This window comes from Euleptes europaea, chromosome 11 (assembly GCF_029931775.1).
Source record: "Euleptes europaea isolate rEulEur1 chromosome 11, rEulEur1.hap1, whole genome shotgun sequence".
NCBI classification, from domain to species: domain Eukaryota; kingdom Metazoa; phylum Chordata; class Lepidosauria; order Squamata; family Sphaerodactylidae; genus Euleptes; species Euleptes europaea.
Window position 1 is genome coordinate 59,662,316 of NC_079322.1, and position 22,675 is coordinate 59,684,990.

At 43.2% G+C, this 22,675-nt stretch overlaps 1 protein-coding gene across 6 annotated transcripts in view; it reads right to left on the reverse strand.

Annotated features, from left to right (window-relative positions):
* ABI1 (abl interactor 1) overlaps positions 1–22,675 on the reverse strand; it is a 121,341-nt gene that overhangs the window by 43,345 nt on the left and 55,321 nt on the right. For all 6 annotated transcript variants that reach the window (XM_056857032.1, XM_056857030.1, XM_056857028.1 and 3 more), the window contains exon 2: positions 20,879–21,046. In XM_056857032.1, the coding sequence (XP_056713010.1) occupies positions 20,879–21,046 (168 nt within the window). The remainder of the gene's footprint in view (positions 1–20,878; positions 21,047–22,675) is intronic.

Sequence of the window (22,675 nt, forward strand, 5' to 3'; positions counted from 1 at the left end):
GTGTCAGCAATACCTGCTGAAATCTCAGAAGGCAGAGTGGCAACTGTTATCCTAAAGGAATGCGGGTTACCTTGATACTCAGGAAGGTCCTGATCTCAGAGAAAGCACTCTTTCCTGGAAACAAAACAAATGCCTCAGGTTTCTGGCTAAGAGATTAGTTTCTTTTATGGATACAAATAGGCAGGAGGAAGATGACTATTTGCTCACCTGCCAGGGAGGGGGGAACAGATGGCTATTTGGATATCCTGAGCTGGGCCATAAAGGTTCTGGGATGTGCAACTTGATCTGATAGGACAAAAAGGTGTGAAGCGACACAAGTGGAGGACTCAAACCCAATACCAAAGGAAAACCCTCCCAGCTGGGATCAGAAGGGTTAAAGGTCTGCACAGCCTGGCAGAGGTGAGCAAGCGAAGGACTGTGACTCAGTGGTAGAATCTCTGCTTGGAATGCAGAAGGTCCCAGGTTCAATCCCCAGCATCTCCAGTTAAAGGGACTAGGCAAGTAGGTGATGTGAAAGATCTCCACCTGAGACCCTGGAGAGCCACTGCCGGTCTGAGTAGACAATACTGACCTTGATGGACCAGTGGTCTGATTCAGTATAAGGCAGCTTCATGTTTTCATGTGACCAGGAACTGGGAACAATGGAGTGAAGCCTGCTTTAACCAGGCTCTATTTGCTAAGATCCAGTGGGTTTGTGTCCATTCCAGGGAGTGAAATGCCAAGGTAATACCCAGTGACTGTACAACTAAATCTCACTGGGTTTTTTTTCTCTTAGTTCTATGGCGCCCTGTAATGTTTTGATATCATTTTCCACTTCCATTGTGTTCTTGTCCAACGAGATTGTATTTTAGTTAAAAAAAATGACCTTTTCCTTTTAAAGATCTCAGAATGTGGTGAAAGATCTCACCCAGGGTAGGCAACTGCTCATTCTACACATAGACCTGAAACTCTTGACGGGGCTACAGACAGCTGGCCAGCTGCATGCCAAATAGTTATAGGAGATGCTCCCCTGGTTTCCAAGGCTGTTAAGGACAGGACATTTTGAAGGTCATTAATTCATAGAGTTGCCATAAGCAGCTTGACGGCACACATAACACACACGACCTCTGGTTTCTGCAAGAAAGTGATTTACGCCTAACTGCAGAAAAGTAGCAACATTCCCCTCATAGCCGGGATGACATAGCCTCAACAGCCCTCGTCTTGGCTCCTTCCTTCGTTCCTCCTTTTCTTATGCTGACTGTGTTCTCCTCCGCTTCCGTGCTTCCTCCTTGTTCCAAGAAACAAGAGTCCCAGAACAGCCTCTGTTTAGCAATTTCCCAGTAGCCATGACTAGAATACTAAGCTTATACACAAACATTCAAACGTCTTGCAAATGCCATTCAAGAGGGAGATGATGATAAAGGTGTAAAAAAAAAAAAAGAGGTCTCTATAGCAGTTGGAATTTACTACTTCACAATGGAGATGGAAGACCACGTTTATGTTCTATGAATAGTATTTTACATGCCAGGAAAACCACAAGCAACTTCTGTATTGAAACATATGTAAAAATTGAAAAAAGAGTAGCAGGTGGCTATAGAAAAAAATTTGCTTGGAGGGGGAAAAGTCCTCTTAAAATAGATTCAGCATACTAAATTACAAACCTTTTAAGAACGTTTCCTCTTGAAGGAATGAGAAATAAGGATCCAAAATGGTGAGCTGCAAATTTAAATTTGAGACTTGGAAACGGAAAAATTACATGTGAAATAATTTTCTTTTTAGTCACTCTTTATCTGCACAGAACGATAACCCCTCCCAAACAAACAAAAATTAAGATCAACAAGAACCCAAACAGAGCCAATTTAAAACAATTTGAATGCAGGCAGAATTTGAACTTATGAGTTTTGAATATGCAAAGTCTTTCTAGACACTGGCCTGATCTAGAGGGGACTTGTTCACTACATCCATGCACAAAAGCTGATTCTCTTTTTGTCACAATTTCTCCTTCCCACACAACTAATCATGGAAACAGACCACGACGGGTAGCTGTGTTAGTCTGTTTGTAGCAGTAGAAAACGGAACCTTGGCTTATCTGTGAAGGTTCCTTCTACACTGAGGGAGGAGTACATCTTCATCAGCGGGTTTTGTCGTTCCTATGCTCAGGGAGGCAGGATCCAAAAAACCTTTGCTTCCTGTCACATGTGCTAGGACTGCCCTCTGATATCCAGTTCGAGGACTTCCATAGCAGAATTTTTAAAAACAGAAAGACAGATGTGCACCCAAAAGAACATGGAGTAGCCACTGCAAAAAACACAGCTTAAAACCAAGAATTAGTAACAAGTAGAACATGAAAATACTTTATTCTAATTCCCCTTATTTATTATTCCTATAAATAACGTATTGTTTTCCCATTTAATTTTTTTTTTTATTCAGCTTTATCTGGACACTTGACATTCTTCATCTTGATCCATTCTTCACCCTGGACGGGCAAGATGTACTCCTCCCTCAGTGTAGAAGGAACCTTCACAGGTAAGCCAAGGTTCCGTTCTCCCACTGAGTTCGGAGTACATCTTCATCAACGGGATCTTCAAAAGCTGACGTTCACTGGGAGGGAGTCTTCATTGATCATTTGATGCAACATTCTGGAGGACTCTCCTGCCAAATGCCGTGTCGGATGAAGAATAGCCATTTATCTTGTAGTGACTTATGAACATAGAAGGGCTCGACCAGGTTGCAGCCTTACAGATTTCTTCCACGGATGCATGGCCATCAAATGCTGCTGAAGTAGCGGCGCTGCGGACTGAGTGAGCAGTAATTCCTAATGGCACTGGTATGTTGCTAAGTTGATAGCACAGCTGGATACACTGTTTGATGCACTTGCTGATAGCTGCCTTTGATATTTTGCAATATTTTTTGGGTGATGAAATAGAAAGGAATAAAGACTCCGAGCGCCGGAAAGGTTCCGTCCTTCTCAAAAAGATGCGTAAAGCTCTTTTTACGTCCAGAGTGTGCCAGTTCTTCTCCTTTGGATGAGAAGGGTGAGGGCAAAAGGATGGAAGATGGAGTTCCTGTTGTCTATGGAACTTAGAATTTACCTTCGGGATAAAGGCCGGATCTGGACGTAGTACTACTTTATCCGCATGGAAGACGCAGAGGCTTTTTCTAGATGACAAAGCCACCAGTTCCGACACCCTTCTAGCTGATGTAACAGCCATGAGGAAGAGAACTTTCAACCTAAGGTGACCCAGGGAAGCCTCCCATAAGGGTTCAAATGGATGTTGAGTCAGAGCCTGGAGTACCACGTCAAGTCTCCAAGTCAGAAATCTATGAATTGTTGGAGGAGAGATGGCCGAGGCTCCTTTCAAGAAAGTGACTATGTGGGGATGCCTTGACGTTGGGTAGCCATCCAGTTGGGGAACAACCGTCGCGATCGCCGTCACCTTTCATTTGAGAGTAGATGCCTTCAGCCCTTGAGCTAATCCCTCCTGGAGAAAGTCAAACAAGTTGCCAGTGGAAATGGTCACTGGATCAGTATGTTTTCTCCCGCACCATATTGTCTAAATATGGGAAGACGTGGATCCCTACCTCTCTCAGGTAAGCCACCAACGTCACCAGGAGGGTAAAGACCCTCGGGGCCGATGAGAGACCAAACGGGAGGGCCCAAAACTGATAGTGATTGAGGTTGTACGCAAAGCGGAGAAACTTTCAGTGCTTGGGGTAGATGGGGATGTGTAAATACACTTCCGTCAGGTCTATCGACGTCAGAAATGCTTGGGGACGGAGTGCCTCTATGATGGACCTGAGTGTCTCCATCCTGAAATGTTTGAGCTGGATAAATTTGTTGACGTGCTTTAGATTTAGGATTGCGCGCCAATCTCAGTTTCTCTTCAGAACGGTAAAGAAAACGGAGTATATCCCGGCGCACCGATCTGTCTGGGGGACTGGTTCGATTGCTCTGATTTGAAGCAGGTGGTCTATGGCTGCTTGATTGTGGGCTATCATGTCCAGTTTGGAAGAGGAGGGGGAGAGAAAGAAGCGGTTTGGGGGGGGGATTTGAATAGTTCTAGGCTGCATCCCTCGTGAATAATAATCTGCACCCAAGTGTCTGGGTTAAGGGAGTCCCCCCACCAGACTGTCCCAGCAGTCATTGTTTCCCAGGTTTCTCACTAAATCTGTTGGACTTGTCCAAGTGTTGTTGTGGCTGGAATCCCTTGTTAAACCTGGGGCCCTTGCGAAAGGATCCCCTTCCAGAATTCCAGTTGTTCCTTCTGTTGTCCGCTCTGCCCCTTGCCAGGGTGTGAGGGGTTCGGAAGGGACGAAAGGAAGAAGAGTAAGAGGTCTTACCCTCTTTCCTTATGTGTTTTGGCAAGGCCTTTTTCTTGTCTTTCATCTCGACTAGTATGTCCTCCAGTTTAGAGCCAAAGAACCAATCACCCTCGAATGGGTATCCCAACAGGATGGATTTGGAACCGAAGTCAGCTAACAGGACTGGAGCCAAAGTGCCCTCCTAGAAATAGAGGAAACTGCCAGTGCCCTGGCCGACATAGTCATGGAATCAAGAGTGGCATCCGCCATAACATTTACTGCTTTCAGAACTCTGTTAAGACCACTCAGAACCCTTTTATTGTGGAGTCAGGTCAATTATTTTTCTGATCCACATGATGCCCAAGCCACCAATGCTGCCGTAGCCGATGCTTGTATGGATACGGCCGAAGCCTCATGGGCCTTTTTGATAGCATAATCAGCTTTTCTATCTAGAGGGTCCCTGATGTTGCCAGCCCCATCCTCAGAAAGTAAGCCAGTGGATTGCAGAGCGGTGACTGGTGCTTCAACTAAGAGAACCTGAAGGAGGTTAGAAGCTCGGGACTCTAGGTTATACATTCTTCTAACAGCAGTGGGGAGCTGTCTGTTAGAGAGAGGCTTCTCCCATTCATTTTTGAGAAGGTCCTCAAAGTATTCAGGAAAAGGCACAGCCCGGGTATGGGTCCTCAGTCTGGTGAAGAATTCCTTCATGCCCCTAAACTTAGGCTTACTTTTGGAAGCCTCTGAGTCCTCATCCTCATGAAGATCTAAGGCTGCCAATACCTTGCTCAGGAACGCCTGATAATCTTCCCCGGCAAATAACCGGGATTGTTGTTCCTGATTCTGAGTCTCCTCCCCCTCCTTGTCTTCTCCTGAGGAGAACTCGCCCTCTTCTCTATCGCTAGAAGAGGGAGAAGGGGACCTGTTCCTGCTGGAAGAGGACAACGGTGCCTTCCTTGCTGCCTTAGTTGGCCAGGCATGGCGTGTGTCACGGGAGCATTCCCCACGTTCTGCCTCAGAGTGGATGGAAGCCCTGGAACCCAGGGATGAGGCTCTGGATCTTGTGACGTCCCCACAAGAATGGGGACGCTAATTTGGGCAAACTCCTCTCTCAATGCCTGCCACATTAAATTTATCAGACTTAAGTTGCCCTCCCCCACTTCCGCAATTAAAAAATGAACATTTTCAACATAACCCGGGGTAGTCCCAGTCGCATGAACTCCAGAGGAGCCAGCATCACTGGGATCAAGTTCGCCCTCGTAACCTCTAGAGGCCGAACGGGGAGTTGCAGAGGCCATCTTGTCCATGCGCAACTTTTTCGTGCTGTTTTGAACGTCTCCCGGCTGGAGGCTCCGTTTTTGTGCCGCCGCCTGCAAATCGGGCCTATTCGCCCGTTTTTCCCCTTTGCGGCTCTTGGACGCCGCTAGGGAAAGCTGTCAGGAGGGAAGGAGTCCTTCAACTTGCTCCTCGTCTCCTGACATTAATTCCTCTGAAGCCCTATCTCCACTCTCAGATATATTGTAAAAGGGGGAGGGGAGGGGGAGACAGAGGCAAAGACGAGGGAAAACAGTAGATATAAGAGGAAAAGGCTGCTGGGTGCACACAGACCAAGATTAGGACTAAGAAAAAACACAGAAATAAAGTTAGACAGGAATAATTATTGAAGTGCAAAGGCTAGGAAAGGTTTGCTACAGAGCTAACCACAAATGCTGCTTCTCCCTCTAAGGCAGGAAGAGAACTGTGATCTGGAGACCACTTGTAATTCTGCGAGATCTTCAAGCTCCACTTGGAGGTTAGCAACCCTATCCCCACAGCAGCATTTTTGAGGTTGGTTCTGTTTTTAATGACGGCCATTTTGCAGTGGCATCTACTACTTCTCTCTCAAAATACCAAAAACATCCACAGGCTCATCAAGGTTAGGGATCCCTGTTTTATATTCATACAATGACACCGTTAAGCTGCTTTTAATTTTTGGTTGAACTGCTCTTCCAAGTCTGCTTTTCACAGTGAAATTTCAATTTAGTGTTAAGCTTTATTGTATTTTTGTATGTAGGATCTGTCTCAACTAGGGTTGCCAACCGCCAGGTGCTAGCTGGAGATCTGCTATTACATCTGATCTCCATCTGATAGAGATCAGTTCACCTGGAGAAAATGGCCGCTTTGGCAATTGGACTCTATGGCATTGAAGTCACCAAAATGTGGTGATGGCTGCCAACTTGGAAGGTTTTAAGAGGGGAGTGGACATGTTCATGGAGGAAAGGGGTATTCATGGCTACTAGTTAAAATGGATACTGGTCATGATCCATACCTATTCTCTCTAGTATCAGAGGAGCATGCCTATTATTTTGGGTGCGGTGGAACACAGGAAGGACGGTGCTGCTGCAGTCGTCTTGCTTGGGGGCTTCCTAGAGGCACCTGGTTGGCCACTGTGTGAGCAGACTGCTGGACTTGATGGGCCTTGGTCTGATCCAGCAGGGCTTTTCTTATGTTCTTATATAGTCCCTCCCCTCCCCAAACCCCAACCTCCTCAGGCGCCACCCCAAAAACCTCCCGTCGGTGGCAAAGAGGGACCTGGCAACCCTAGTCTCAACCCATTTTAATCAGAGAGCTACGGTACCAAAAGGTTTAACACGTACAACGGCAGGTAGGGCAGCTAGGAGGATTTGGGAAAGACAGGCAGGGTTTGCTTTCACTTTCAGCTTATGGAAACATATCATGAACTCTCTTGTTGTAAAGAACTACTTTGGACTCTGTAGCTATACCACTAAAAAAAAAAAAAAACAGCTGCGCAAACTCTTTGATTATTGGCTTATTGTTTCAACAATTGTGCTCTTGATGAACAAGGTCCAGTCCATTCTCAGAATGCAAGCTGTGTATAACCCGCCAGGGAAACACAAAAGACATTTAATCCCCAAAATAAACATAAGTGCATTTGAGGGTTCTGCGTTTGCTTTCTACAGTGCTGTGATGGAAATGCTGAGCAAATGGTGCACATACAGAAAAAATATGGAAATATCTAATTAGATCAAATCTGCAAAACCTATTTTGATGACATATTTCAATTAATCATAATTCCAGTAGCACATTTCAGAACACGCAGGTAACTTCACTGCCTTATTTGTTTTTGTTCTTTCCAGCATGCCTACGTATATGGATACTTTCCTTTTTTTTTAAAGGACTGGGTCTACTGCAAAATGGTCTTATGGTTGTCAGCTTTGGGCTGGGAAATTCCTGGAGATTTTGGGGGCGGAGCCTAGGGATGCTGGAGGTTGGGATAGAAAGGTAGCTCAGCAGGGATGTGATACCATAAAGCCCACTTTCCAAAGCTGCTATTTTCTCCAGGTCTGGAGAGCAGCTGTAATTCTGAGAGAACTCCAAGCCTCACTGGGAAGTTTGGGGACCCTAATCAACCTACAAATCCACAGCTCACTTCTGATTTGTACTCTGTGAAGGTTAGGGCTGCTAACCTCCAGGTAATAGTTGGTAATCTCCTATTACAACTGATCTCCAGCCGACAGAGATCAGTTCACCTGGAGAAAGTGGCCGCTTTGGCAATTGGACTCTATGGCATTGAAGTCCCTCCCCAAACCCTGCCCCTCCTCAGGCTCCGCCCCAAAAACCTCCCGCCGGTTGCCAAGAGAGACCTGGTAAGCCTAGTGAAGGTCCAGCACTTACCAGGATAGATTAGTTTCAGAGGGTAGCTGTGTTGCTCTGCAGTAGAAGAGTCAGATTCAAGTCCAGTAGCACCTTAGAGACCAGTAACATTTTCAGGGTATGAGCTTTTGAGAGTCAAAGCTCCCTGTGAGGTAGGTTAGGCTAAAAGACTGTCACTGGCCTAAAATCACCCACCAAGGGTCCTTGGCAGAGTAGGTATTTAAACCTCCGTCTCCCAAATCCTAGTCTGATGCCAACGTCTACGCCACACAACCAGAAAGCACATAGGTCACCATGCAGTTTTCATTTAGGCATAATATGCATACAGTGGCTGTACTACATCAACTGAAGGTTGCTGCCTGTTGTAAATTCCATTTCAAAAGCCAGATTTCTTCAATGTAGACAGCTATGCATGGAACACCAGTCTGGGTGATAGAAATGTTCTCAGCAGCTTTGCAATCAGCAAATGTGTAGGAAACATGAAACTTTTTATTTCTATTTGCAAAATGAACTGCAGGAGAACTGCACAAGGTTTTGAGATATCTTAGGAAGAGGAAACACAGCAGACTATTGTGCATGTGCAGGATCCAATGGGGGAGGAGGAGGGCATGGAGACCCAGAGAGGCCCTGCCTGGTCAAATGCAAAAAATGGGTGGGGGAGATTTTCCTTTGTAATCTTTCATGAGATTGTATGTTGGGTGGGATGAGTGTCCTTCCCCACCTTAAAGGTTTGGCCCAGAGAAATGATGCTTGGCCCTACTTATCCCTCCCAATCCCTCCCACCTGACCTAGAACAGTCAGCAGTAGCAATCAAGAGCAGGAAGAGCAAAACTATACTTTAACATTATTTACTGAATTTAAAATATTTACAGCCTACTCAGCGGTTTTCGTAAACCTCCAGAATGGATTGCAAAACTCAAATAGTTAAAATCACAATATTCAATATTTATCCTCATGCCTGTTTTATCACGCAGCGAGCCAGGCCATATGCTGCTTGGTTTTCAAAGAACGCAAAGTACTCTGAACAAAACATGTTTGGGACTTCTACTACAGCACAGAGGATACTGAACCCTATAAAAAGAAGCATCATCGAGAACATTTTAACACTGACAGTCTGAAAGCCAACTCATTACTGCACCCAAATGTCAAGTTACATTTAACGGCAGGTCACATTTCCTACCGTTTACAGAAACAAAATGGGAGAGTGTAATTTCTTTCAAGACAGGAAATGTAATATTTTGACATGGCCTATCATCAAGGAAATATCCAGCGCGCCATTCACGAGAGGCCAAAGCCCAGAAAGAAGCGGACTTAAGCTATACCTATAGAAAGCACCAAATTTAAGTAGTTTAATAAGCACAACGATCTGTTCTTTGTCACTGTTTTAATTAATGCCTTTAATACTTAACTCTTTGACATTATTTGACTATTCAAATGACCAGTTTGGCGGCCGGGGGGGGGGGGGGGGGGGGAAACGGACTGATCAAATGCCAACTTGACTATCCTGCTAGTAGAGTTCAGTAGACATATTAAATTGTCTTAGGTCAGATTACTGGCCCAAAGAGCCTAATATTGTCTGCTGAGCAGCAGATCTTTTCCTGGATTAAAAACAGGGTTTCTTTCTCAGCCCTGCTGCCCAAGAACCTGAGTCCTTGGGTTTTGACAGGAACTGAACTCAAAACCTTGAGCTTCAAAAGCTTACTATTTTCAGTTTTGCTCAGTTTTATGAGGAAGCTGCATCAGTACCTGCTTCTTTCCCCTGTGCTATTTCAACTAAATGTGTAACATATGGTCAGAACTGTTAATGCTGGCTTGGTAGGTGTACCTACCTTACACATATGCAAACAGCACTCAGTGTCTGAAGAGGCCTTCAGTAGCCCCCCACCCCTCCTTAGAGGGATGTCTACTTTCACAGTGGAGATATCTACCCATTCTACACTAACAATATTTGTACAAGGTTATTCATACCAATAGGGTAAAAACTTCAAGGTAGTCTTAAGTGGTTTACAACTATTTTCTGAAGTTTTATTTACTTAATTTACACCCCACCTTCCCCCCCCCCATTGGGGACCCAAAATAAGTTTACTTTGTTCTCTTATCCTCCATCTTATCCTCACAACTACCCTGTGAAGTAAGTTAAGATGAGAGTGTGTGATTGGCCTTAGGTCACCCAGCAAGCTTCCCTGGCAAGGAGGGATTTCAACCTGGATGTCTCAGATCCTAGTCTGACACTAACCAGTACACTGGATGTCAGTGTGTAATGAAGCATTTTCAAAGGAGGGGTATGCGTAGTCTACGAGCATACCTCAGAGATATTGTGGATTCGGTTCCAGACCACCGCAATAAAGTGAGTCATGAGCCATTTTTGGTTTCCCAGTCCATACAGAAGTTACACTTATACTATACTGTAGTCTATGAAGTATGCAATAGTATTATGTCTTTTAAAAATGTACTGTAATAATAATGAAAAAGGTTGAAATACTGCAAGAATTAAATGTGACACAGACACATGAAGTGTGCACATGCTGTTGGGAAAATGGTGTCGATAGACTTGCTCGAAAATACGTTTGCAAAGTGCAATAAAGCAAATGCAATAAAATGAGGTATGCCTGTATATGCCCCTTCAGGATGGCTGAAATGAAAAAGAAACATAAAATGGCCTGAATCCAAAGTGGATTCTTTTCCAGTGATGGTGAAGAACTCCTGTAGAGCAATCAACCTTCTTCTGCACCTCTGGGGCAATGATCCTTCCCAATGCCCCACCCACCAGAGGAAACCTCCTTACAGTGGCGGAAGGTGCTGTGATTAACAGAATGGAACCTCTGGATATGACCCACTGTCTCATGTGGGCAAAGCCAAATAATCCAATGCAGTTTCCTTCCATGCTTTGGCATTACTCAGAAATTCTGTTTGAGGCTGAGCAAGAAGAAAAATTTATTTTTATTAGAGATCTATATCCTTCATCACAAGTCAATTTTCAGAAGTTGTGAATACTAAAACCAAGAGGATAGGTAATAAAGCCTATTAAAAGATTATAAAATCAACAAGCAATCCATCTTGGTCGCCCACCCTCATTATCTTTCAGTGCTACAAACAGAGCGACATCCCAGGGCTTGCAAAAGCCAGGCAGAACGCAGCTCTTGATCAAGGAAGACCTTCCAGCAGCAAGAGCAGTCAGTCATGCCACTCTCGCTACTGAAATGAGTGATAACATAAATTGGCCTCTAATACTTTGGGGAGGTTTTTCAGATTAAGATGTTTTGCCAAAGGCACATCATACAACATTTATAAGACATAAATAATGGCCCATATCTTGAGATGATGGGGAGACTTCCAAGATTTGTTTGCCTCCTTTGAAAGCTGCTCTTTCCATAATGTCATCATGGCTTATTTAGCAAAAAATAAATCAATAAACTTTCCTGCAGCAGAAACAAGTTTTCGGTTTGGAGCATACCTCCAGCAAGATAACAATGTACACTTTTCACAACAGGAAAAGCCCCCCAGTTCCAGAAATAGACATGTGCACTTCAGACACTTGCATAGAAAGCAATGGCCCTCCTAAAATGGTATTATGCATAACACGCATTACTCACCTGTTCCATACATGCAGACATGCACATAGCAGACTCACTAATTCTTTAAAAAGCGAAACCCCTCTTGGTGTAAGGAACACATGTACAAAAGGAACGAAGATAATTTAAAATAATCTGGGGTTTGTTTTAACTTCCCTCCCAACTATTAATTTATGTAATTATATCAGTTGACTGAGGATTCACTTCCTGCATCTGATGATTCTACCCATTAAGGTTTATGTTATAATACATCTATTAGCTTTTAAGGTTTATTGTAGATACAAGAATTTTTTTTGCTACAATGAACTATTTATTTAGCTGTTTATAGCCAACTTTTATCCTCAAAGGGGACTCACGTATCTTACAATATCATCCCCTCTCTTTCATTTATCCTCACAACAACCCTGTGAGGTTGGTTAGACTGAGAGAGTCCAAGGACACCCAGTAACCTTCCATGGCTGAGTAGGGATTCAAATCTGGGCCTCCCTAATCCTAGTCCAGCGCTCTAAATACTACACAATGCTGGCTACCTCTCTTGAATCAATCTCTGGAATTAAATCACTTAATTGGTACCAAGACCTCCCTAAGGTTATCACCACTAAGCAGAAATCCAGGAAGAAGAGGTACCTATGAGCATGCACAGAGTGCCTCCTCACAACCTCCCATCCTCAGAAATGTCGGTTGCAGCTCTGGCAGATTTCCTCGATTTGAGTTAGGCTGGGCTTTGAAGAAATCAACAATAAGTGCACCTAATTTGTATTAAAAACAAGTTTCTGGGGGAAATCACCCATGGTGGGAGTCAACTGATTCATATAACAATATTTTTTGTGTATGTTCCTTTCCATGCCTATATAACATATGACCAATAAGTAGGAAACTCCAGTTGGTCCAGAACACCACAGCCTGGTTACTATCGGGCAGTAGGCAGAACATGCATGTCACACCCAATCTATAGACACTCTATTGGTTACCAATCAGTTGCCAAGTTCAGTTCATTGTTCTGGTTACCACCAAAGAAGCTCTTAATGGACTCGGACTCACGTACCCTTTGGACTGCCTCTCCTGCCATGCCCCACAACAGCAGCTTCACTCATTAGAGCGAAGTCTTCCAAAGGTGCCACCCTGCAAATGGGCAAGATTGGCAACTGCCTATATGCAATGTCTGTGGTGGCTCCCCTCCTTGTGGAATGGCCTGCCTAAGGAGGCCAGAAGACCCACCACCACCCTACTATCATTTTGCAAAATGGGTAAAACAGTAATGTGGGGGGAGGCTTGTATATATAAAAGGGATTAGAGCATATAACAGAACAGCTGAGCAGGTCACCGTATAAGGAGAGGATTATCGTCTATTACAATGTTTATTGCATGTATCATCTTCCTTTTACTGCATTGTACTCTACCTTTGAAGCCCCACTTTCTGCATTATGGCATGTCACGCCTAGGCAGTTTCTCGTCTCTCTTTTCATTGTTCTTTGCACTGTTTTCCAGTTTCATAATCCTAGTCCTACCACACTGTTTATTGGAAGTCCTTGCAGTCTGAGCAATTTTTTGACAGTGAGAAAGGCTGGCTATAAAATAAATAAATAAATAAATAAATACAAATAAAAGTATGGGAAAGGGAATTGTGCCAATATAATCTTGAAGGCATCAAATCAGAAGGGCACACATAGAAACAGTTTTAGCTATAACCATAGAGGAGTCCTCCACAATTGCCCAGATAGGCAGCTCCCAAGAGGAAAGAAAAAGAAGGCAAGAACAACAAGTTGAAGTACAGCTCTACCTACGGTGACAGTCCTGTTGCCATGGCGCCTGTACAGGGAACTAACCTTGTAGATAGAACTCACATCATTACGCCAAAGTAACAATGAATTATTAACTAGGGGCAGAGCAACAGCACCTGCATAATAGTACAAAAAAATCCACAGTCATCTGTACCGCAGTACTTAAGCACACGTTTAGGAAGCTGGCGTACTTCCTCACATGGTAAACTGGTCACATTCACCCAATATTAAGATGTCTAGAAGCCTCAAACCTACCATACTATGATTTAAACCCTTTACTTCTTGTATCAACAACAGCAAGAACATCTAGCGGATAACTGACGTCTAGCATCAAGCCCTGGCCCTTCATCACATGAGTTTAATGCTAAAAAACAGAAGTCATTCCTTTAACCTTTTTCTTCATTTGTAATGCTGACTTTGATTGCTTTTGTACATCCTTGCAGTGAATTCTCTTAGATTTGCCTGACTTTTTCTATTTATTGCTACACCTTAAGAAGAGAGGTCTCCCACACACTGCTGAAGTATACAGCTTGAAGTATACTTCGTTGAAGTATACAGCTGTACTATTTCCTGGTTCTTCTGCTTAAATGTTTTTCCTTTTCCTTTTTTCCAACCGGACTAGGTGATAGACTGTGGCTGAAACCACTTTCTATATACAAAGGATTATCTATCACTTTCCAAGACAGCTTGCAATGAGAACGCACAGTCATTGTTCTATAGGCACCCTGTCGGGGACCCCTGCCCTACTCTATATTGTCTGCAGCCACTTAAACCTTGTACCACTTTTGAAGTGTACAAAATTCTCTCTGCTCAGATCACTATAAATATTCAAAACCAACCAAGGCCAAAATCCTTAAAACTTTTCCAAATTTGATACCAGCTGCATTTCTCCAGCCACCAGACTCACTAGCATGAGGCAGCTAACTGTATCTAGAGATCCACATGATCTTTGCACTACACTTCCCACAGCCACCAGACCTCTACTAATCTATTTTAGTTCACTCTAGCTGGTTGCAACATAATTAAAGTTTGTTCTAAACACATGAGCACCGGGTAACTCAAGGATAGTAACCGTCTTGGATAACTAGCTAAAGGTTTTCCATCACTGACTACGTAAAGGATTCAAAATCCTTTGCTCCCTTCCTCAGTGCAAAAATGATCACAGTCTGTCACCTTCGTATCTTCGGGACGGCCTTCTCCAATATACCCACCAGAAAGCTCTTCATTCATCTTCTGATAATTTACTGGTGGTCTCTGCCATTAAGGCTGCCCGGCTGTCTTCGACGAGACCCCTGCTTGGTCTCACCACTGGCATTTCCAGCAAAAGTAGCAGGTGGTAAGAAAGACCTTTCTTCGCGTCAGACCATGGACAGCTTCTGCCAGTCAGAGTGGACAGTTCTGAGCTAAATGGACCAATGATCTGACTCAGTATAAACAGCTTCACAGGCCCTTAAATTCAAATTAAGCTTTCCAAATAAACAGAACCTAGCTACCTCAGACATGGGGTCCCACTGCTAGAAGTCCATCTCTTGGAACAGGGCTTAAGAGTATCCTTTATAAAAGTGCTGTCTCTTTTTGTATTATGCATTAGATAAGATGATACGTAGATCGCTAGCCAAGCAAGCTGGATCTTTACTCAGAAATACTTTCTGCAGCTTTCTGCTATTTTCTTTTACCCATGGCAAGTGGAGAGGGGAAAGAGAGAAGTGTTGGTTTTTACCTTTGAAGAATTCTATTTAGAAAAGAACCACAAGCATGCAGCATTTTTTGCCATTAACATCTTGCTTATTTGTGCAGAATAAAAACACTAATTTGGTAACTTTCCCATCTGTGCTCATTACAGGTAACCTAAAATGGAGAAATAAACACTAGGATTCTAAATCGCAGAGGTCAGAGAAGGCATAATCATACAGTAAGTTTCCCAGCCTATTAAATACTTGAGTAGCAAAGGAACCTCAGTTAGAGCGCTCTAATTAGAACAGCCACCATTCTCCTGCCGGCCGGAGTGGTGTGTGCGGGACTGAGAAAGGTGAGCTCTGCTACGGAACTTTGTATCTTGGAGATTTAGGGCTGCATGAGATACATAACTGCATGAGATACATAACTCTTTTAATTAAGCTAACAGCATATCAGAAAAACAGAGATACAATAAGATTAGATGCGGTATGGTCACATACAATAAGTAAAATAGAGAATTTCATAAATAAGGGCGGGAAAGAGGAATGTGTTGCGCTCAATCAGGACGTAATGATGAATATGAAGACATAGAAATAAGCTGTAGCATGGGAGACTTGATCTTATTTTATTATGTGTGTGTGCATATATATACACACACACACACACACACATATACACACACACAAATAATATATATATTATTTTAAAATATATATTATTTTAAATTACAAAGACTGTCAGTAATTCTGCTTTTTTTTAGTTGTTGTTATTGTCATTGGGTTTTTTTCTAATAAATTAAAAAAAAAAGAACAGCCATTATTTTCTAGCTGAGTGAGAATTGTTCACCCTTCAGTATCACGACTCTGACTATCATTTGCTTTGTAATCTTCCTAAGCAGTATGCCGCTCAAAGAAACCTTGCAATGATCGGGTCTTGCCCAGCTAAGTCTTTAATCTTAAAAGAGAAATGGGAGTGCCTCAATACAAACATACCCTTATATAAACTTGTTGCGGTACTACAAAATAAAGCAGTCATGTGTACTATTTCAACTACATTCTCTGTGGAACTCGTGAATAAGATGGCTGCCTGCTTTTTTTTGGGTCATATTACCACTTCCTCTGCTTATCAGTTAGTATGGTGCTGTTGTTCAGGTACAGGGCTTAGGTGGGAGAAACCCAGGTTTAAATTCCTGTTAAAGTAAGCAAGTATGTGTAGTGGTTAGAGCAGGGGTGTCGAACTCAATTGTTATGAGGGCCGGATATGACATATATGTCACTTGGTCGGGCCGTGCCATGCCTAGCCAGGCCAGATTGAGAGTGTGGGGGCAGGCTGCCTTGGCTGGCTCGTGGGCCGGATAAGAGCTCTCAAGGGGCCGGGATCCAGCCCATGGGCCTTATGTTCAACACCCCTGGGTTAGACTATTGGACTAGAATCTGGAATACCCAGATTCTAATCCCTACTCTGCCATATTGAGTGACCTTCAGCCAGTCATACGCACTCAGCCTAATTTACCTCACAGGGTTATGAGGATAAAATGGAGGAGAGGAGAACAATATAAGCTTACTTTGGGTCCCCAGTGGGGAGAATGGCAGGATATAAATGAAGTAAATAAAGGGTAACAGCTGTCAGTCAAGGGTCACTTTGGACTAATACAACTTGCAAAATATATAAGGTCTGTTGACGCTTCCACTGGCACTGAAAATTATAACAAGTTTTCCTCCACACACTCGCACACGCTCTCTCTTTCACTCACTCACACACACACACACACCACTTGTTTGTGCGCTTCCTAGAGGCACCTGGTTGGCCACTGTGTTAACAGACTGCTGGACTTGATGGGCCTTGGTCTGATCCAGCAGGGCCTTTCTTATGTTCTTACTTCCAAAGGAGCAGGTATGAATTTACTAAGGGGGTCTTCAGCAAGCCACTCTCTCAGACCAGATCCATAAATCAAAAGACCTAGGACATAAATAATTACAACAGCGCAATATCCAATCATATGTAGATCCTACTTGAGTCTTAAGTGCTGTCTCCATGTCTGTAATACCTATAATACCAGCTTACACCCAGATAATACACCGGGAACTGCTCAGACACTAAATCCTGCATATTATCATGCAAAACGTTGCCTGTTTTCAAATGATGAAAATATAACCTTCAACCGCTGTTACGGACCTGAGCATGACCCTATCAACACAGGTGTGTTCGCAGGTGGTTTAGTCAAATCCTCATTATTCAAAAAGCCTCCAACTACAACAGTGAGTTAGTCAGGTGCACTGACATGCTTTTGTCACCTTCCCTTCTAGAAGCTCTTGCTGAATGGGGAACTGCCTCTGGAGAGTTTGCTTTGTGTTGTCATTCTATGAATTTCCTCTTCAGCATCTCTAGTGGAAAGCCCCTAAAGTGGAAAAGCTCAAAACAACTAACAGACAGTTTTGGGGTCTGGCCAAAAAACAACAACAACAGTTGAAAGGAAGTCTAACAACGGCTGAAAATGCAACATTAACTAGAATAGTGTAAGCGCCATCTAAGCAATATTGGCTGTGCAGCGGAAAGGGAGAATGGAAGAGGATGAGTTACTTGTGGGAAAAGATTAATTTGCACTGCACTGTCTTCATATGTTAATGGCTGTATGGTGGCAACCTACCGGGATGACTCCAGTCCTATATGAATATTTTGTGATAGATATAACTCCCGAGTTCATAAAGCTCTTGCAAAGAACTGCTTTAAAACCATAACTGAGGCACCATCTAATAAATGCATTTAAATAGCTCTGGCAATTTTAAAGTGAATTTTGATACTGAAAAATAACTGAAGCCATCAACAAACATTTATGCAGACAAAATTCCATTGCACAGAAGACCTGCATTAACCTCATGGTGGTAAATATAGACTGCACAGCAAGGCATATTTACAGGATGGCTGCCAATAGCATTAAACAATGAGCAAGCCACAATGGACCCTCAGAAGCCACAAATTAGGAGAGGTCAACTAGCACAGAAAAAAATTCATATTTTTTTTGCTATGCCTAAGTCACAAGACTTCCCAAAAAACCCTTTCAAAAATACTCAGAATGACTACACTCACTAATTTGTTGTAGAAACACCACAACACTTTATGCCAAATAAAGGTGTTATTTGATTTGAAAATTTGAACACCACAACACTGGCACATGAACACAAGAAACCACATTTTACTGAGTCAGACCAATGGTCTATCAAGGTCAGTATAATTTATTCTGAGAGGCAGCAGTTCTCCAGGGTCTCAAATCAAGGTCTTCCCCACCACCTAACACCTGCTCATTGGGTGGGGTTGCCAACCTCCAAGTGGTGGCTGGAGATCTCCCACTATTACAACTGATCTCCAGGCGACAGAGATCAGTTCACCTGGAGAAATGCCTGCTTTGGAAGATGGACTCTATGGCATTATACCCCACTGGAATTCCTCCCCTCCCCAAACCCCGCTCTACTCATGCTCCATCCCCAAAAGCTCCAGATATTTCCCAACCCAGAGCCAGCAACCCTATCATTGGGAGATACCAGGGATGGAACCTGCGGGTTCTTCTGCATGGAAAGCAGATGCTCTACTACTGAGCCACAGCCCCACCAACAGCATAGAGATGACCAAATGTGCATTGGCACAACTAATGATATTCATACAGACAAAAAGTGGTTAATCTAAATCATCACATATATCCAAAATTACTAACAATTAAATTAGGGGGAAAGGACAGGCACAGGGGTTTTTTAAACACTCAAATGTCATGAAGAACGATGTCTGATTAACTTGAATAATTTGTCTCTCATTTTAGTTATGTGTGGCTCTTTTCTAAAAAGTTAATTTCATAAATAAGCATTAAGTCATTTATAGAATCAGGATTAATTTCCACAACCACCAGCCTCCCGAAAGAGGTACATGGCCTTGCTAAAGACTATCAAAAAGGTTTACAAAGCACAAGCTGTTCACAACCTTTCAGCAAACAGTTTGTGTATCAAGTGACTCAATTGCCTGCTGCATAGTAGGGCCTTTAGCTCAAGCCAAGAACTAAAAGGAACAAGGTGTTGCACGTTTTGGCCCAGAAGAGATATGACACAATTAATATTAATAAACAGACAAGTGAAATATTAAACAACAGGCTCAAGAGCTTAAAGAAAAACTCGTCGACATCCTACTGGTTTTAAGAATGCACTGGGAGCACTTCTTGATCCAAGACTCAGGGTCTGGTTCCTGTGTCCCTTGGTGACACAGGAATGGGAAAAAGGGTACCCTGGTGATATCTTTAACCACCTACTAGATCTTGTGCACATATAAAAAAGGTAAAGGTCCCCTGTGCAAGCACCAGGTCATTCCTGACCCATGGGGTGACGTCACATCCCGACGTTTCCAAGGCAGACTTTGTTTGCGGGGTGGTTTGCCAGTGCCTTCCCCAGTCATCCTCCCTTTGCCCCCAGCAAGCTGGATACTCATTTTACCGACCTCAGAAGGATGGAAGGCTGAGTCAACCTTGAGCCAGCTACCTGAAACCGACTTCTGTCGGGATCAAATTCAGGTCGTGAGCAGAGCTTTTGACTGCAGTACTGCAGCTTAACACTCTGCGCCACGGGGTTCCACTTGTGCACATATAGGAATGATCTAAAAAACAACAACAGAAAACCGCTTTGGGCCACAGGTATTTGATATGCATAATATATCCATGCCTAATTTTGCAACAAGCTGTTCACACTGCATTTTAACTCTTAATTTAAAAAATTGTTTTAAATCTTCATTTTTTCAAAAAAAATGCTGTTGCAGGTGGCAATACTTGTTTTATTACTTTTACAAAAGTCTTATTAAGTGAAGACATGTCAATAAATGGTAATAAAACAAGTATTTCCGTCTGCGAGGCTGGGGGCATGGAGTCAAAGATTTCCTACAATTTATTTCTCAGTTTCCTGGAAACCCCAAGCATTCATCAAGCAGGAATGTTTTGACGCCATCACGCCATACTGTGCACTTCACTGTACCATTGACGAAACTAGGAGAAAGAAGGAAAGCCGAACACCGCAAGATGCAACAGGTTCTTTATTCAGATGCAGAGTCAGTGAGGCTTATACCACTGATAGGACCTGACAAGGCAGGGGTAGGGAGGCTTAAAGAAGGAGGGAGAAACCTGACGAGGGGGCTGGACAATCAGAATTGATGGAAGGCACACCTGAATGTACACACAAAGGTAAACTTGACTAGTTGCTACATAAGCTTCAAAAGCTACAAGGAAAATGATGCAGCAGCAGAACTCCTATTGGAAAAGACTGGAGTACAAAAGTTATTATGGCATAAACTGTTGCCAGAAACAACAACATGCCTGCCATCAATATTAAATTATCAATATTAATATAATATATTTTCAGTTACGAAGATGGACTTAACGCTGGCCCTGTTGATCTTGCTCTGAATTTTGACATAGTTTGGCTCTTAAAATTAGAAAAGGTAGCCAACTCTCGTATAAGATAAAAAGGTAAAGGTGGTGCCCTGTGCAAGCACCAGGTCATTACTGACCCATGGGTTGATGTCACATCACAACATTTACTAGGCAGACTGTGTTTATGGGGTGGTTTGCCAGTACCTTCCCAGTCGTCTACACTTTGCCCCCAGCAAGCTGGGTACTAGGATACCTTCAACATTTTATAAAGTGCATGCTTCGCTAACTAAAGGGGGGGGTTGAAAGTAGATCTCCATTTCTCACTATCAAAAATATCATTAATTGACTACTTAATATAATACTGTGCGCAAAAAGTTTGGAATTCTCAGACAGACCCTTTTAACACACATACCCCAACGCAGTTTAAAGTAAGGGCTTTAATATCAACTTCTCTTATCTCTGTGGCTTATCCAAGAACAGCGACTCCGTAACATCTTGATTCTCTGAAGAAAGATTACCTGGGAAATATGATTGATTGAGGACTCCATTCTCCGGAGCTGTGACGCTTGGATGTCCAGTAGCTGGAGCACATTGTTAGCGAGTGCATTGATCTGATAAGCAACACTTGCTAAAGATTGAGTGGTGTATGCTTTGGTCTCTTCTAATGCTTTCCTTTTGTCCGGAGCCTGAAGGAGAAAGTGTGTGGGGAGGGGGGAGAGAGGGGGGGAAGATTTGTTATTTTTTAAGTTCAGAGAGAGGGAGGGAAAGTATACTTGTTAAACATTTAGATCACCCAGAAAGACCTTATTACTTGGTTACACAATCAGTTACGGTGGAACTAGAAATCTCTTATCACCCAGAGAGAAGACAGAATAAAAAGCTAGAAGCATATGGTCTTATTTAAGAAAATCTGCTGCTAGTTCAATTGAAAATTTATTATAATTCACCGAAAGTACACTTTTATAACTCTCCCATATCTTTTCACTCTTGGCGGGAGAGATGCCAGATATATAATCCCAATACTCCTAGAGGGCATTCATGACTTTCCCCACAATGGGTTTTTCCCCTCCCTCCTGTACAAATTGCCTAACTCCCCCCCAGTCTTACAACTATGTACACCGGTTATTATAATGGGAAGGATGGAGAGTAATTAAGCGAGAATGTTTTCAAAACTGGCCTTCGGAGAAGAACTTAATTATGAGAACCATGAACACATGAAGCTGGGACCTTCTACATACAAAACAAGATGCCCCACCAATGAGCCACGGCTCCCATCCCTTATAGCTCTCCTTAGGGGAGTTAGGAAGGAAGATTAGGTAAACTCTTCCATCCAGACATCCCACTTAAAAAAGCAGCATCTGCAGGACTGTCCTCGGCCAAACATCCGGGAAGAAACTCTGCACTCTGTAACTCATATAAGGGCCTTGGCCAACTTGGCAAGATTTGAAAGCCTCTGAGCTATAGGAATTTTGGCATTGTTGGGTGGGGGGAGGGAGGAGGGCTGAAGCCACCTGTAAACCTGATGTGCGTTAATAGTGTTCCTCATGTGCCCTTTCCTTTCCCCCTCATGTATGAATTTCTCGTCTCTTCCCCTAACTGCGATTCAGCATTAGCCTCGACTGATATCAACTCTTTTAGAGCGATGTTTTTTATAACATTTTCAAACTCTTGATACATTGCTGGGAATACATAATGCGGTAACCCCCTATGGTTTGAAACTAACTACGGTTCGATGCTGGTTGGAAACCCTGGTGAGAGAGACTGGTGTAGTGGTTACAGTGTTAGGCTGTTACCGCACTAGGTATTCCCAGCGATGTATCAAGAGTTTGGAAATGTTATAAAAAATACTGTTCGCACTTTGTTTGGCCCCTTTAGCTGTGAAGATGCCTTCCAACCATTTTTTAGCCGTGGCATCCAAAAACCCTTTAAAAGCAATGTTTTTTATTACATTTCCAAACTCTTGATACATCGCTGGGAATACCTAGTGCGGTAACAGCCTTAGACTTGGAACTGTGACACCCTAATTAAAATGCCCACATTGCTATGGAAATATGCTGGCTAACCTTCGGCTAGTTGCTCTCTTGCAAAACAAACCTACCTCACAGGGTTGTTGTGAGGATAAAAGAGGCACATAGGCCATTCTGAGTTTCTTAGAGGAGGGATGGGATAAAAACATACTAAACAGGTAAGCAGCAACGCAGGCATAATGGTGCATTCTGTCTAGTTGTGAATAGGCAAGGGAGAGGAAAGTTGCAAGCAAGCACATGGTCAGTTGCCAAGCCAATGGAAATGTTACATATGCACTGGGTCCTCCA